General features: G+C 39.3%; 1 protein-coding gene across 5 annotated transcripts in view; it reads right to left on the bottom strand.

Annotated features, from left to right (window-relative positions):
- Positions 1 to 18,585, bottom strand: part of astn1 (astrotactin 1) — a 397,274-nt gene that overhangs the window by 29,492 nt on the left and 349,197 nt on the right. For all 5 annotated transcript variants that reach the window (XM_069164339.1, XM_069164341.1, XM_069164342.1 and 2 more), the window contains 2 exons: positions 17,200 to 17,333; positions 16,537 to 16,688 (listed from right to left, as the gene is read on the bottom strand). In XM_069164339.1, the coding sequence (XP_069020440.1) occupies positions 16,537 to 16,688; positions 17,200 to 17,333 (286 nt within the window). The remainder of the gene's footprint in view (positions 1 to 16,536; positions 16,689 to 17,199; positions 17,334 to 18,585) is intronic.

Raw genomic sequence — 18,585 nt, 5'->3', positions numbered from 1 at the left:
ACCTTTTGAAGTTCTGCCTGCTGTCATCAGTTCGGTTGTGCAGGCCTGGACTCTTAGTGTGTGTGTGTGTGTGTGTGTGTGTGTGTGTGTGTGTGTGTGTGTGTGTGTGTGTGTGTGTGCGTGTGCGTGTGTGTGTGTGTAGACCCTTGAGCCAAGCCAAGCCACTGCTGTTATTTTTCTGTCTCTTAATGGAAAGGACAGGTGTTTTAAAGATGATAATGATTTACTGTGGAATCTCAATGTCTATCAGATATCAGCTGGTCTTATATAGAAATAAAAAAGGTCACAAATAATGGTGTCACTTTTCATGTGTTTTGATTCATGAGTGTTTGTTTTAAATCATGCCAGGTGTTTTTAAAGCCTGCAAAAAGACCACATTACTTCCAAAAAATATACCGCCTTGTGATTTTTACCTACAACCAATGCTTTAATAACATGCCCATCCCAACAACGGTAACATGGTGTTCCAAAGCATCATTGTGATTAGTTTCGAAAATTTACACAAACTACTAAACCATTTGACAAATTGTTTTTGGACTGTTTTTTTTTTTTTTTTTTTTTTTTAAAGAGATTGATTTTGTGTGATGATGTTAATGTAACTCAGCAAAAAGACTGTTAACTGGGCTCCGTCCCCAGTTCAAATAGCAATCTGAAGTAACAAAATAATATGTTGTAACTTGTTAGTTGAATCTGACTAGATAGAACATGATAGAACATCATTGTTTATTGATTCTACATAGCTCTGGATAACATTTTTGGCTATAGCAGCACTTGCTAGCCTTTCTGTGGGCAAATATTTTTGTTTCAAACAGCTACATAACTGTACCATAACTGTAGTGTTATAACAAAATTTGACTTTTGGAGATGTTGGTAGCTTGCTGTTACAACTGTTTGAGCCTTTAAACAGAGTTAAGCTAACTGCATCTTGATTTTAGCTCCACAGATCTAAGTACACTTAATGCAGATATCTATCTGTTAATCTTCTCATTTCAATCTTAGAAAAAGCAAATAAGTGTATTTCCCATAATATTGGTTGATAAAGAAGTAGGGCAGTTGCCTAAATAAATAGCATAGTACAGTTTTATCCTCCAAGACAGGAGTCCTCATTCACAACTCAAAAAAGGTTGTGTGATTTATATGCAATGTGAGGTGTGGAAACAACAGACCAAACTACACTCAAAATGCTGTAAAAAAAAAAAACACGAGCAGTAAACAGTTTATTGGTCCACCTAGCTATTAGCTAATGGAGCCTCATAAAGTGCAACTGAGTCATATTTATAAAGCTAAATACATCTTATAACAAAGATTAAAGCAAAATGTGTCTTAATGATTCTTATCAATGAAGATATGAATAAGGATTAATGCATTTTTACATAATTTTTCCCGTGCCATGACACCACCATGTTTTACAGTGAAATAGTCATGAACTTAACAGAAGTCTGGTTGAGAGAGGCATGTATCCTGAACCTGATGAACTGAGAGGAGAGAGGCGGGAAGAAAATGAGAGGAGGGCAGAGAGAGAGAGAGCAAATGGGATAGGGTTTACAGCGCTGCACCACTGCACACACACACATACACATACATACAAACACACACATAAGCACGAACACACAGATTCTGCCTATAAAGGTAAACACTTCAGCTTAAATGATCTACTTTCTCCATCCTATAACAGGTTTCACAACAGGCTGCCTGGGAATTCATCCATCTTTGTTAAAGCAGACAGCTTCCTTGTAACTAGCTGTAATTGCCAGCTACACACACACGCACACGCACACACGCACACACACACACGCACACACACACACGCACGCACGCACGCACGCACGCACGCACGCACGCACGCACACACACACACACACACACACACACACACACACACACAACTGGCAGCAAAAGCCTTAAAAAACAACATCTGGAGTTGGTCGTCTACCTTCCTACTGGATAAAAGGAAAAGAGACCAGCAACACAGCAGAAGCTGGTCACAACCACGACCAGACCATGATGTTTGGCCACAGATTGCTTGGAACCGCTGAAGACTAACATCCCAGTATACAAATGGGGTTAATCATTGAATGGAAGGAAGAGAAGGAGGAAGATGATGATGAAGAATGTGGGATGGCCTGCAGGTGACATTTAAGAAAAACTGCCTTGCGTGATTGAAAAAGGGGAACAGCCCTCCAATCTCTGTATGACTGCTCTCACTTTGTTTGATATGTATGCTGCAGAGCTGCATTTGCGTCATAGCGGTGTAATTCGTATCTTCAGATGGGCGATAAATTGTTTTATAATTTGATAGAAATGAATCCGACCAAACTGATAGCAGTTAGCGTGAGATCTTTGCACGCCAAGCGCAAATTAAGCCAAATACATCCATTAAAGAATGAGGCACCTGGGACAAAGGCGGATGCAACAAGTAATACCACAACAGAAGTGCTTAAGTAAATACTGCATGCCTGTCATACATTGTAAACAACTGCATAGTTACGAAACAAAAACGTGCATGTCCACATATCAGCCCTTGACAGTATATGTGGTTTGTATAGGGATTTTTGGCTTGTATCAAACTTCTTCCTTTCCTTCCTTTTGATCTGTGTTTCCCCTCTCAATATGTGTCTCAACTGAACTCCCCTCTCTTGTGAACAATTCAAACTGACAACATTTTAAGTGCTTCTGGCGTGTTTGGGCTGTCCGTCAGGTGTTTGTCTCACGCAACCAACGTGCTTCTATGTCTACGAATGTGTCAGTTCACACAACTTCCTCCAAATTTTTACTTCCTTGCGTGCTGAGTGGAGCGCAAATCCGATAACGTGTCATTCAAATCACGCGAGTCCTCCACTCTCTGTGATCTTGTTAAAAAAAATCTACAATAATCCATCAAGGCCCACAGTTTCTCTATGAACCTTTTAATTTAAGTGAGGTCTCAGGAACAGTGGCTGATTTCTGCCAGTTCAAACTAGTTTTGTTTTTTAATCTGACTGGTAGTTTGGTGTTTTTCCTCATGTTGGACAGTGGAGATCATGTCAAAGACCAGCTGCTGTCCTTTTCAGCACCAGAGGAGCTGTGCTGACAAAAGGGAATGTGGTTGTTTAGACAGTGATGAATTTCAAAGAGGACAGAGTCAATATAATACTTAGCCTGCTTCAGCAGTGCTTACAAATGTTTATTCTTTGACAACTGACTTCTTTTTTCACTGTCTGGTAATTAAGGACTGATTAAGTGAATAAACTCTATTTGATTTGCATTTACAGTGCATCCGGAAAGTATTCACAGCGCTTCACTTTTTCCACATTTTGTTATGTTACAGCCTTATCCCAAAATGGATTAAATTCATTTAATAAAATAATTATAAGGCTCTTCTACACTTTTCAAAGGATTTTCTGAACTGAATGGATCGAATTCTGATGATGGAAATAGTCATTTAAGTTTTTTGACATTCTAAAAAAAAAAAAAAAAAAAGACCATTTTACAGTTATTTTCCAAAGTGTGTGGGAGAAAAATGCTGTTTAAAGCTACTTTTGAAATGTAATAGGTTAGAGATTGCCAGTTACTGTGTTAAAAATCAGATAAGTAAGTAAGTAAAAGGCAGTATCTATTTTAATAGTTCATCAAAGTAACTTATTCCCTTTGATTACTTTTCTGACAAATGTTTTAAACTGGGTCAAAAATCTCAAAATTCCAAAACATAAATGTAAACTAGACGGAGTGAACTTCGCAACAGAACTCAACACTGATTACAGTAAAACAATGTTTTAAAGGTTCTTCTATATAACTTGATTTGAGATTGAAATCTTTTGATTTTCAGGCAAAACTACCAAAACAAATCACAAGTATGTAGATCACAACTGACTGCAGGTAAGAACAAATATTCCCAGAACCTCAAACCAAATCTAGATTCTGGTCAAGTCCACGCTGAGTGAAGATGGAACTATCAATAGGACCAAGTACCGGTCACAGGTTTTTTTGTTTTTTTTTGTAGTTTTTTTTGTACACTTGTGCCTGAATGACTCTTTTCCAATACCTGGCCAACAGATTTAGTGTGGCTGCTTATGACAATGCACATTAATTTGATTGGCAGATGCGAGGTGGTATACATGTACCAATAGAGCCAATCAAAAACAAGTTCATACTACCTAATGAATGGAGCCTGTCAATGGAAACAGAAGGTATTCCTGCAAAGATACAAGGTAACAGACTAAATATGAAATTCTACAAAGAAGCTTTTTCCCAAATAGAATATATTGTAATCACCAACATTTTGAAGAGTAACTGTGATTTAATTATGTATTTATTCTCAGTAACTGATCACAATTAAAAGTTTTTGGTAATCTCATAACATGTGACATGTGTGTAACACTGGAGAAAAATTACATCATATCCCTTCATCCACCAAATGCAGTGTGAGAAAAAAATAATTTGAATGATTCTCTGTATTTTCAGTCTGTTCTATGAACATTTTCAAACTTTACTTTGCTCCTCAGTGAAAATACTAGATTAAATCCAGCAACAAAAAGCATGCAGTGAAGTATCTCACCATTCTCACACATTGTGATTGTAAAGTCTTGATGAATGGACAATGGTGGACACTTCATTCTGCAGCAGTCAGGGCTCAGTTGCTTGAATCCATTCATACTGTAGCAAATAACACTTAAGATGAAATCAGTGAAGGGCCTACCTATGCAGAGCATAAACACACAGTGCACTCTGCTGTTCATCTGCATATACTGTAAGGCAGGTGTTTGAAAAAAAAAAAAATGCCAGAGAAGGTTGTGCATGGTATCTAAGAATAACAAATCCACATGGGCAATGATATTAGCTGAATTAAAGTACCTGAATGAAGTGCATGATCACATGTCAGAGAGATTTATTTATCAGTGCAGTTTAGCCTCTGACAATTCAAATTATAATCTTCTTTATGATGATGCTCAAAGAGGGCCATCTGCTTTTTAATAGAGGTTTGATAAAAAGTCTGTGACAGGTGTATCTAATAGGAAAAAAGTATAAAAAAAAGAAGTGCATTTGTGTCTTTGAATGTATTCGGTTGTTCGTTCCCAGCAGACAAATTAATACTCTGGAGGGAGAGCATTCCTCGAAGATGAGGTTTTGTTTCTTTCACCACAGGGAGACACTAAACTCCTAAATACACCTTCTGTGGGAATACAAACAATTACAAGCAAATAGTTCAGGTTGTCTTTTAATTGAATCTTAAGTTGAAACTGTAAACCGGTTGTATTGTTTCATATAGCATAATCTATGATTGTTTAGCTACAGCTTTTGCTAATTATAAAATCAACCTTTACATCTCTGGCTCTGCAGTTGAGCAAAGGAATAGCTGTTAGTCCTCTCTGAAGACGACACCAGGGGAGCTAAAGAAAAGTAAGAGGTTTTTCAATATAAGTTATTTTCATAAGATCTCAGCTCCTTGATGTAGAATGCAGAATGCAGACATGTTGATTTACTTGTTACCTCAGCAAGTAAAGAAACTGAGCTATTGTTATTATACCTCCATCTTTTATCTATACTAGGGGGGTTGAAGTTTCTTTCAGCTGACTTTGAGTGCTGGACATGTCATCCTGGACATGTCACATACAGACAAACATTCATTCACTCACACCCACAGTCTATTTAGAATCACCAATCAACCTCACATGCATGTCTTTGGACTGTGGTAGGAAGCCAAAGTACTGGCAGAAAACCCATACAGGCACAGGGAAAACATGACCCCTATCTGTTAATGACTTGAACATCCATCCGTCCATTATCTATACCCCCTTTATCCTGACCAGAGTTACAGGGGAGCTGGACCCTATCCCAGCTAACTTTCTGGGAAAACTCTGGGTTCACCATGGACAAATCACCAATATATTACAGTGCCAACACAGAAAGACAAACAGAAACAGACATGCACGCTCTCATTCACACCTACGGGCAATCCAGAATCATCAATTAACCTGAGATCCATATTTTGCAAAGGTGGGAGGAAGCCGGAGCACCCGGACAGAACCCACACAGGCACAGTGAGAACATACAAACTCCACACAGAAAGGCCCCAGTTTCTCAACTGACCCTGAACCCTGAACCTTCCTGCTGTGAGGCAACAGTGCTAACCACTGCACCACCATGCCGTCACGAACATGAGCCTCCATGGATACCCTGGGTGCTGTTCTCTGAATCATGTTGGAGAAGGTGAAAAAAACTGTCTGGGCTGCCATCTTAAAATCAAGAGGCATTTTGTTATCGAACTGTAAGGCACTCATGGATAAACCAACACCATGTTAGACCATGACGTGTTTTAAAAGTGGACGTGGCAACAAGGTTTGATGATTCACTTTGCAGTTAACATCTGACCTGAAGAGAAATGCACTGACCTGATCATCTGCTGTGGTAAGTTTGGTTGAATGATTATGGAAACAAACCTTAACGTATAGTGAGGGTGAACTGGGCTCCTTTCCAGAAGATCCTAATGTCCTACATTGATGAAAGACATGCAGTAATTGGGTGGAGGAAGGGTCAGCTCCTTGAAGTCGAAGGCCGAAGTACTCAATGAAATAGAAGACTGCCACCTCAGACATCAAACTTCTGCTCCAATAAGAATATTTTCTGCTCAAACTAGTAAGATGCTGTCAGAAGAATGACCAGCAGGTTATTGCAACATCCAGAGTCATGCAGACATTGTATAAACTTATTTCTAAAACTGCTGTGTCTTTCTCTTACAAGGTTGTGACTGTTTAAATGAGAATGCAGGTATAAGCATGAGCATTCGGTTTGTTTTGCAGAGTGCCTTGACTCATCCTCAGGGACAGGATGAGGAGCGTAGAGTCGGGGCATCGCTCGGCTGGATCGGTTTCACTCTGGGGGAGTGAGAGTACCGTAAATACGTACTATCAGTAGCCAGTAGAGGTAATTAAGGGTTCAAGTGGAAGTATGGATGCATCCCGCCAGGAGACCTGAGAACAAACCCAGATCATCTACGAGGGATTCAGGATTTAGCAGGTAGAGCAGGAATGTTATACGCCTCTGGGCTGCTGCTTTCTCCAACACCTGGTGGCTGGATGGTTGGTGGGGTTCAAATCTTTACCTACTGCGTGTGTGTAAATTACATGTTTGCAATAATAGCACACACTTTACTCCCAGCTACATAGAAATTAAAAGACTGGCTTCTGATTGCTCAAGATGACACAGTGCTGCGTTCGGTGCAGTAAAGAGAAAGCAGGTGGGAAAGGCCAAGCAGTGGCAGCTCACAGGAAGTGACTGGTGCTACGAGGAGGCTCGATCTGGCTCGGAGTGAGGCGCACGTGTTCCGGTCACCCCGGTTGTCTGTGCATTTGAGTGTGATGTAAATAGGTGAGTAATGTGTTTATTGATTGGATCCTGGGTTCCACTGACCCTTCAGCAAACCTTGCCCTCGTTGGGTGATCAAAGCCATTACATCATCGGGCTGCTCCCTGCTCAGGGGATGTTTGTTTTCACAGCGAGGCTGGCCCAGCCAAGTAGTGCCCTGACTTAAAGCAGACTTCCTATCCGTGAAGCGTCCACACATCTGCTCGGGACCATGCATATGCGTGAGTGTATGTGTGCGCTTCCACTATGATCTCACCTTGTGTGCCTGAAGCTTGTTAAGAGGGAGATTACTGCACAAACAAGCCGTTGTCAGCTCCAGATCTCGCCGAGCCCTGGATGCTATGATCATCAGCTGTATGTATGTGGACTTATCTAACATTATATAACCACAAACAAGGAAAAAAATAGACAAATGCAACCGTGCAGCTGTCAGCGAGTATGTGCTCTGTGTATACACAACACAGCTTTAAGGATGTTTGGTGGGAACATCTGTTTCTGATGAGCCTTAAGAGAAAGTAAAGGGAAGATATTTGGTCTTTTTGTTTTTTGTTTTTTCTTACGCAGATGATCAGTAGTGTCTGTTCAGATCTTTTTCCCGTAAAAGGATGCTCTGTTTTCACCGTCCTTCTGGAATGTATCATGCAAGCCATTTGGGGGATTAACTTCGGAGAAGAAATACTATTTCAGAAAAGGAAGTAGCATCAAACACTTTCGAAGATTAGCAGTACCAGTCTGAAAACAAATGATTTGTATAGTGTTAACATGCCAATCCTACTGTGAACAAATGATTATTGCTTGATGAAAAGACACCCTTTTTTCCAGTAGTGGTATGTTGCAACTTTTCTCTTTACTCCTTTTACCACCCAGACATATGATGTGGGTGGCAAAGGAGTGGAAAAAGATACACAGAGGTAAAAAAACAAAACAAAAACAGAGGCTACCTCTGGATGTAATAGAACTAATATCTACTCATCCATTATACTTTCACAATCCCACATTTTATTGTCTCAGTTTTAGGAGAAAAAGTTGGATATTAAAATTGGGGGAGTAAGAGAAAGAGGATACTATAAAAAAAAAAAAAATTAACAAAACACTGAAACATAGCAGAGTCATTTGTCTTCAGAAGGTTGATGGTGTTCATTTAAGTTACATAGTATTAAAATCTCGAGGCTCATTTCCTTCACTGGAACCATATGAGCCGGCAAGACATTTATTTATTAAAGTATGTTCAGCTGATATATATCCGTGAACGTAGAAAACAAGTCCATATGTTCTTCTTGATGGATTTTCCTTGTCATTTATCTAGAACGGGGATCCCACTTGATCCGCATTACCACATTACGCAGTTACATCAGTGCCTTTTAAAGTATCATTAAAGATGGTGAAAAGATACTGCAATGCATCCATCATAACTCTGAATTTATTACGCTCTAAAACCTAATGTTGTAAATATAGCCTGCACACATGGAGCTGGGGGTTTCACTATTCCTTTGTTACAAGAATTTGTAATGAAATACTACTTTAATGGCTCCTACTAAGCACGATATATTATGATTTCAACAAGATATGATTGTCAAAAACTTGTTTTGACTGAAACCTGGCTTCGTGTTCTGCAGCTTTTTTATCTAACAAATGCAGTTTGACCCATGTTTTACCCTGTTTTGATGCCCATTGGAAAAAAAAAAAAAAAAAAGAATATAAAGGAAAAGAGGATGAAGAGTAAATGAAAACAAGAAAAATGAGGGAAAAAAAGAACATGTGGTTAAACAAAAGAGAGCGGAGACCAGAGAACGGGCCTCTACTCTCCTGGTAGCCTAGAAGAAAAGAGCATAAGCAAAGAAAGCGAGGATGAGAAAAAAAACGAGGTGGTCAGAGAAAGATTAAAAGAGAAGAGATATGAATTTTAGCAGGGGGGGAAGCAATGGGAGAAGAGGAGCAAGAGATGAGAGGAAACATGAGGGAGTGGTGAAGGACAAGCAACAAGAGGAGAAGATAGGCAGCCAAGAGGGAATTAGTGGAGAATTGAACATCAGCTCATGTAAGATTGATTCTCCGAGATGACAGAAAACTGACAGCTGAAATCAAAACCAGACGGTGCAGTGGGCTCTCCAGATCTTTCCATCTTTTTCAACCCCACTCCTGTCTTCGCTTTTCCCTTCCTCCGTCCCCCTCTCCTCTGCTCTCCTTGGTGGTCCTTTTTCTTCCTTTCTCTCGTCTCCTCAACGTCTGACTCAACACAACATCCAACCTTTGCCAATGTGTATGCATCGGGCTGTGCTCTCCCGAGTAATCAATCATCCACTAAAGACGAGATGCATAGGTGGTAAGCTGCGATAAAACCCTCCCACATAATGTGTGTGTTTTTCTATCCTTTCTTAATGCAGCTGAGCCACACCAACCAGAGCCGGATAGCTTTCACTCAGTGTAATTAGAGCTGCGCTGGGTAATTTCACACATCGGAGAGTCCAAATGGCAGCGAGAAGGAGCTGTTAAAAGTTTTGACAACTTCAATAGCGAGAAGTTATGGAATGTGATCTCAGTAAACTGTGTAATCCTCTGACCTATACGTTATCTTTTTGGTGTTTAGTGGGTGTGAAGGAGGTGATGGGGTTCAGATATATGAGGGAGTCTAACTTTCTCTGGATGAATCGCTCCTCTGCTCGATTTGTGTTTTGCTCCTGAGATTTAATGTGTGTTTTCAAGTGGGTGGAAATGTTTGGATAGCCCAAAGCAAACTTTTATTTTCAAAAACGGGGCACATGTATCTCCTGATCAAACTCTGTCAGTGTCAGGGAGGATTTACCCTTTTTTTTTTTTTTTTTTTTTTTTTTTTTTACATTTTGAAGCTTTACTTTGTGATATGGGAAAACTATATTTTGCACTACTGCTTGCCAAAATGAATGAAAAACCTTGAACAATAACTAACCTGATAATAACAGCAAAAGAAAACAAACACTAACTCATGGCTTAGTCACTGGTGCTAAAAGTTGTTTTTAAGAATTGTTTTACTGCCCTGTGGCCCAAAAAAATAAAACTATGGTTAATAAAGCACATTAGCACATAAATGAAACAGCTTTTTGAGTTTGGTTCATATTCTGCACTGACAAACTTTTACCTTCTCGACCAAACTTTACTTTTTCACTATAAGTTGTCAAGCTAACTGCACATAATCAAATTGAAACCCTTTCAAACTTAAAGCTGCACCTATCAATATGTCTATATGTGTAACCAGCACCTATATGTAGGAAGGAGCTGCTTGTTGCTACTTCATGCTAATTTTTTTTGATATACCAGACATTTGGTGGAGACAAAAACAGAGCTAAAAGCACAGTGAATAAGAAACAAAACTTTTCCAAATGAATACCGATGTTTCTCAAATAAATAAACACATTTGCACTTTTGTCACAACAAGTTAATGATGATATTAAGTTGTACATAATATTTTTTGAGGGTCATCTCATTGTGTCGCCATTAAATATTTAAATTCATCATTTAAATATATGTGGAGACAAAGCACAATATATATATACACATATATAAACACACATATATATATATATATGCACATATATAAACACATTTATATATATATACTGTCCTAATGTCTTAAATAAATATGTGCCAGTACCAAAATGTACCCAGATATCTACCCTCTAAATCATTTAGATACAGATACAGTGTTTATTAATAGGTCAAGGGTATCTGAAAATGAGAGAATTTCACATAACTGCTGACCAAAAAATAAAACTTACAAAGCCAAAAATTAGTAGAAAACACCCTAAGGCAGACATTAAAGTGCGTATTACACATAAAAGATACTCTCAAAGACTGCTCAAGTAGCATAACTGGAGTAGTTGTAAGCTCAGCTATTTCAGCTGTGCGGTGTCATGCATTTCTGAAAGCACAGACTGAACAAAATGGGGCTTCAGGCAACAAACAAGCAAAGAGTGATACATTAATTTTCTGTTTAAATTTTTGCTCTGATAGATAGTACCTCCTGGGCAAATGGTGTGTTGGAGAGGGTGTGTCAGAGCAATTCATGTAGAGACTGGAGTTTGTTATTCCAATGAGAACATAGCATCATATTTATGTCATCCTTTAAGGGCCTACAGTAAGGCTCGTGATTAACTATAGAATTCCCTGAAAAACAACAAAAACACAAACTTTAAGAAATTATCCCAGTGTGGAGCTTAAAGAGCTGAACGAATAGCAGAGCTATTTCCTTGTGTAAGAAAGGTATCTCTGTTAGTTTAATAAGGATGGCTGGCATCACACCGTGGAAACAAGCATTGTCCTATTTAAACAGCGCAACAGACCGACACAGTAAAGTGGAAATGCTCAGCATGACTGTAACGATCCAATCATGAGTGGCATATTTCTATTTCTGCGTTTCTTGCCTGCTAATTTCCTGCAAAGCGTTGCTATGCGTTCCATGGTAGTCACAGTATACTGCTTAGCCTGCTTGTCTGATTGGAATATCAATATCTCCTCTATAACTCTGTATCAGCCACCAACTGATAACAACAAAGAGACATCAGCAAGTTGTTTCAGCAGAAATTACTTCATCTGTTAGATTGCAGCAGTTCCTGTTGCGTCACAAAGAAATTATGTTTCTTCGAATAAGTCTGATCATGATGAACTCCTTCCAGCAATTGTAAACTTTGATGTTGTACCAAAGTGCAATCCTGATGCCTGACAGATTGACTCCGTGGCCCCAATAGGAAGTTTGTTTGAACTTAAAGTCTAAGTAAACATTATATCAAGGCACCACAGCCCAGAATGTTCTCTCAATCACAGAAATGCATGCTGGATGCTCGAGCTTTTCATCTTCTGTGTTTATCGCTCTGACAGCGCAGATTAGGGGATGGGACAAACATTTGTTTTGTAAGGCTGTGGAACAGAGCAGTAATGGTGAGCTGACTCATGTGATTTGTTCAGAGGGCACAGGAAGAAATTATGTTCCAAAATTCCAAAACAGAAACTGAAAGGTCATACTTACTATTAAAGTGATAGTTCATTGTTGCACGTCAAAACGCTCATTCAAGTTTTAGTGGTCCTCCTGTACACTCACTGTAAATTAGCACTGATGCTCTGCTGTCTGAGCACTTTCCATTTCTTTTACTCTAAATTCACAGTGAAGGAACAGAAGTAGAACGCAGGTTTACTGACCGTGAAGTTGGATCACCACCCTGGAAAAGTGGTCCCATGGCCTCAAATCTCCAGGGCCCCCAAAGCCCTGGGTTTCATGTAGCAGTTGGTTTGTCCTAATTGTAATTTTGTTTGGAAATACAATAATGTATTCAAGCACAGTGTCATATGACATGATGAGTGCCTGTAAGTCTTTGTTTTCTCCTTTAAATATGATCCTGATACACCGGAGAGATTCCCTATGTAAATGTTTTTAGGTTTTAAGATGATGCCATGATTATATTTCTGCATTCATTTGTTTTTAATCAAATTACAATGTTATGTCCTCTGATAAACCTACTCCATGGTGCAGGCAGTGAAACATTTTCTAAATCAAAAGAAAAATATAAAACTGACTGAATAACTGAAAACAATTTACAACATTGTATAAAATGGGGAAAACCCATCATCATTGATCAACAGCCTCGGAGCCACAACAAGCGCATTCCCTGGGCAGGAGAGAGGAGTCCACGAAGAGGCCTGCTATTTTGCGACACAATTTTTTAACTCTAACCGTATAGGCACACAAAAATATCTTAGAAACATGCTCTATGAAACAATATGATGTAACCCAGTGATTCTCAAACTGTTACACTGCTGGTAGTACTCGATCGTCCTCATAAATAGCCTTGTCTAACAATTGCATTCCAACTTGCCCAAGTCCAAAAAGCTGTTATTTAATTTAATTTTAATTCAGACAATAGTTATTACATCGGCACATCACATTAAAGGGATTTAAAAATGTGTTGTTATACATTGAAATATTTTAGAAACATCTGCTGGCTAAATAGGGGGACGTCACATCATGTTTTACACAACGTAACGTTAAATTGTAGCTGCGGTGGCAGTATGAAGAACATTTTTGGCCAAAAGTATGTTGACAAACAAACAAACAAAGAAACTCCACACCTGATCTCACTGATCTTATTCTATTACCATGGGTATTAATATACAGCTAAAACAGCGCTCTCTCTTCTGGGGAGGCTGTTTACAGTTTGTAATCTGGCTGCAGCGAAGGAACCAGTGTGTGCACAGAGGTTCATGTAGTGCTGACTTTAATATAAACCAGCAGGAGGCACTCCTGCTTGAACTCTGCTTGGCACAGGTAAACCCACTACACTACTTCACTGTGGTTCACAACAGACTGCACTAAGGTAGATCCAGGTCATCCAGCTGCATAGTATGCATGTTGGAATTACCCATTTCCCCTCACTGCAGAGTTTTGGATGTTAAATATTCAGTGAGCAGGGTGGGCTGACAGCAGGGTGGTAGGAACGCATACCATATGTGAGTAGCCAGTTCAACCCCTGGCAGTAGCAGATAACATGTTGGGAAAAGTAAATTAAATGTTGTCTCACAATTCCACAACAGTCCCTGTCATTATCACTATATTCAAATATAGTGAACACCGAATTCCCATTACTAATGTTATGTTTCATCCCTCAACAGTAAAGTGTTTTTAATTCTCCAGCATCATCAGTCCAGATAAGTGCACCTCTAGTCTGTCTTGCTGTCAGACAAAATAAGCAGCTGCCACTGTATCTGCTGCCTGCTGACTTCTATGTTCTATATTTTAGATTATTGAGGCAACACCATGACTGCCAGCTATCTCAGAGACACACAACTGTTTCCATACACTGAACATGATTTCTTTTCCATAGCTTCATAGAATGTGTTTCAGCACAACCAACCTGGTATCAAGGCAAAGCAAGTAATACACCATTCAGTCCACCACAACAAACTGTGTCAGTGACACGTTTTTCCTCACCTATGTGTGAAAAACCTTCATGGTTAGGTTTAAGTGGCAAAACTACTTGGTTCACGTTAGAAAAGGTTTCTTTACACAGTCGCTTCCTAAAAGACTCAAACCCTGGTCTCCTGGATGACAGCCGTGGGTCTGGTCCATCCAACTCACCCAACCTATGAGCTTAAGCCCTTTTGTACTCTAGTGGACTGATGGGTGTATTACATACAAATTCTGCAAACCAATATCATTGTTTATTATACTGTTTGTATGATTTATCAGACAAGATTCTCAAACATTGAAGCCTATTGAGCAAAAGACAGCTGAACCATCAAGTATGTTTTGAAGATACTGTGAAGCACAGAACATTCTGTGATGATGGCTCATCAGGATTCACTAATCTATGAAAACATACTGCAATATGAACGAGTAGGGGAGTCAATGACAAGAGCCTCTCCCTCCATAATTTATAATGTATCTGAGGAGCACAAAGTAGGCTGATGATGTTACATATTTTTCCTTCCTTATAGAGATAAATGAGCGGAAAATGTTTTTGAGTCTGAGGCAGAAGCCTTGGAAAACTGACTTCCATAAATAAATGGATTAATTATGGTACAACTTCAAGTAAATACAATCCCGTAGAGCTAAGATGAACCATTAGTGCTGAACCTATAGCTCGCATTCATCATAATACCACTAATAAAGAAAATGTGCTCGTGCTTTCCTCCACTGTATTGATTAATGATCCTCGCGGCTCAGACAAATACAGTTTATTCTCTCATTAAGCTACAACAAACTTTGGTACTCACAGGGAACTCTAACGGTCTCCATTATGGATTGGGTCATTACTGCTAAAATAAACTGCCCCTGTTTTGCCAGTTTCTACTCATATGGGGCCAGCCAAACAAGCTGTGCTCTCTGTTACGGACGACAGAGCTACACACACTCCTCCTGCTGACTCCTGTGGCCACTTGTGAATTTCGCCTTTTAATGAAAACATGAGGGAGAACATACCTTAATGGGTAAATCACAGAATCCATCTGGATTAAACAGTGAAATCCCTTTAAAGAGTTGATAAAAGCTGCTTGATAATAACTTGTACGGTAGAGTTTTAAACATGTTTGCTTTGATTTAAATCAAATGTGTTTATATGTTGTCAATTACTGTGAGATACTCATAGATTCAATCCGTTTTATCAAGCTGTCATCTGGCTAATTTATCATTTTCATCACAGCAAACTCCAAGACTCCTTCTGTGCCACACTGGAAACAATTACAGAAGTAAACTCAATAATAATGTGTACAAAACTACAATCCCTACAGCTGCAGGAGTTTTTCTACAAAATCTACTTGTAGGCACAGGTGAATGACTTGAAATCAGCTAAAAAACAAACTGGACATAAATACTTAAGTTATTCATTATTATTACTGGTGTACCCCATCTTGTGGTGGCCTTAAAAACTACAATTGAATTAGGTCTCAGAAACAGTTATCTTTAAACCTGGACAGAAGGCAGAAGTTGCAGAAGGAAACTGTATCTGTAAAGAATCAATGCTTTCAAAACTGCATAAAAAAATATTTGTGTCAGATTTCAATTTAGGTATTTTTTCGTTTACATATTTACCTTGTTCTCATAGAGTACAGTATACTCCTGTGATAACCAATGAAATTTCACAAACGTCTGACGTTTAAGGCTTCTCCAATGACAACAGGATCATACCATGTGGTCTTTTGGTGTAAACTCTACACCTACTATTAATAAAATCCCTTGTCTTTAAACTCTGGACGGAGTTGTCTTCGTCTAGATGACATAAAACAAATCAGACTTTTGTGGCCACACAGTGCTGACAGATTGGCTTTTTGTCTGAGCCAGCATCAATAAAGAACAGCTGCCCACAGCTGCCCATACAAACCAAGGCCAGCTGACGTACTCATCGCCCTTCTCGAAGAGGTGCACATCCAAAACATCAACAGACCGTCTTGGTGGTTTGTTACCATTGGAGACACAGTAAGCTACAGTTTGTTTGAAAGGACTGCATTACATTAATCCACCTGTGAGTGCAAGCAGGTGGATGTTAAAGCTTTGTATCCATAAAAGCACAATATCTTTGTGATATATCTATATATATAGATATCTATATCTTTCTGAAAGGGTTTTACCATCACTGATTGCCTGGCAACATTAATTCACGGTTTCCCAACTGCTGGGATTTGTTTATTATCAATGGTCAAACTTTTGACGTAGGCAGTTGTGGACCGACTTACCTGTCTCAACTTTGGAGTGGTCGGTCCTCTCTGTCACCTTCTCCTGGCTGATGAGGTAATCAACAATCCGCACACCGATTGGTGGCTCGGTGTGGTTCCACTCCATGATGACCAATGAGCTGCTGGGCTCGTAGGTGTAAGACAGTTTCAGCCTGGCAACAGAGTGACACAGATGTAAAACCACACCGCCGAGTGAAAGATGCTGTCAGCAAACTGGCCTCATTACTGTAATTGACAGCTAACATTATCCCTTCGTGTTCCACAGAACTGCAAGCCAATGAAAACATATTCTGCAATGTCACAAACACTCCTGTCAACAGGAAATATAGTCATTTATCCCTTAATGTCTGACTGACTCGGGAGCAGTCGTCTGCAGCTTTGTGCCGCTGAGAACCTTGTGTTCAGAGGTTTCCGTGCCAACCAATCAATAAGCAGCCGCACATTTAATTGATTAACACACCCATACCAGACAGGCAGGATAAACCACTGATCTCTGTAATGTTTGGTCGCAATAAAATACTGCAAACACATGGATCCTGATGGTTCATTACTAAGACAGCAATGAAGCAGGAGATAGATTTCTGCCAGTAAAATGATGGATAGTATTTACCACAAGCCGTCTGAGAAGGCTGAACCGAGAGAAGGTAATATCATTTTACTAACATGGGCTGAGAAAGTGGGGCGCAGGTGGGCAGTCCGTCTGTGCCGAAAGCGCTGGAGTCACATCGACACCAGTCATCGATAACGTCGCCTTTGCCTGAACACCACAGCATGCTCATCATGGCCTGCTGCAGAGACTGTGAGGGGAGACAGCGAGAGATAAGAGAACGGGCAAAAGCAAATATGAAAACTTGCAACTTTCTATTTGTGTTCTCATATTTTTCAATTTAAAAGTGCATGATCTTTCCTCAAATTCATTTCTCGTGTTTTTTTTAGATGATATTTTGGGCCTTTTCATGTTTATTAGATAGATCGGTAAAAGTTCAGAGATGATAGGAAATCGGGTGGAGGGGATACAAAGTCTGATTACTTGTTTCATCAGATCTCCATGTGGTCAAGCCATGTTTCTCCAACATATATGTATGTTGGAGAAACATGACTTTAACATGGAGCTAGTTGCTGTTTCCTCTGTGGCAAAAATCATGAAGGGAAAATTCTAGAAAAAAAAAAGTGCATTGGAACTATGGATTGAAGAAGGATTTAATAATCAGACTTTTTTTTTTTGTTATTTTCTCAGTTCTCTTCTATTTGAGGTCATTTTAATGATGATTGACAATCATGTATTTTGCTGGAATAGGGGGTCTTTCTTGATTGTCTTTAGAAGACATTGCTTCCTATAATAAAGATTTACTGGCTGCATTATTATATATTTAGTGAGTTGAGCATTTGATTGCACTTCATTGACTTAGAGAAGTGCTATCTCTGATTTATGTGTTAAATATTGTAAATACTTTCTTATGTATCCACATAATTGATTGCCTTGGCCTGGGATTCACACCTATGTTGTCTCAGGTGAAGTCTATATTTTGGCCCTCTTTACATGAAGTTGAAACATTAACTGTATTTAAGAAATCATCTTTCTGGGAGCTTCTGCTCTGTGATATTTTTCCTGTTAGGTTATAGGTTGAAATCTGAGATGAATCAATATCAAACTGCAACACTGCAAGGTATCAAATCAATATAAATCTATCTGTACTGTATGGAACTGTTGACCATATAGTATATCTAGAGTACATACACATCAATTTATCAATGATTGATACAGCATACACACCCCTACTCATTATACTGTGGTTTGGTTCAAGTGATACTGTGAGTGAAAAGGAAAAAGCTATAATATAGTTATTCAAAATGTTGCCTTTGCACTGTGTCTACATGAGCAACCTCCAAACAGCCTCAGTCAATAACGGCTGTATCTATCTGAGCTTGAAGATGAAAGCCCGACACCCCAGGAGGGAGGACAGCGGCACATCAACCCTTTCTTCCTGCTGGGGGAGTCGAAGCGTTATCGACACACAGTATTGATGGAGTCCAATAAGTCACAGCACT

Source organism: Embiotoca jacksoni, unplaced genomic scaffold (assembly GCF_022577435.1).
Source record: "Embiotoca jacksoni isolate LCO1_2020_lvr unplaced genomic scaffold, fEmbJac1.0.p SCAF_31, whole genome shotgun sequence".
In the NCBI taxonomy this organism is placed as follows: domain Eukaryota; kingdom Metazoa; phylum Chordata; class Actinopteri; family Embiotocidae; genus Embiotoca; species Embiotoca jacksoni.
The sequence above is the reverse complement of the archived record's forward strand: the minus strand, read 5'-3'. Positions and strand labels throughout refer to the sequence as shown.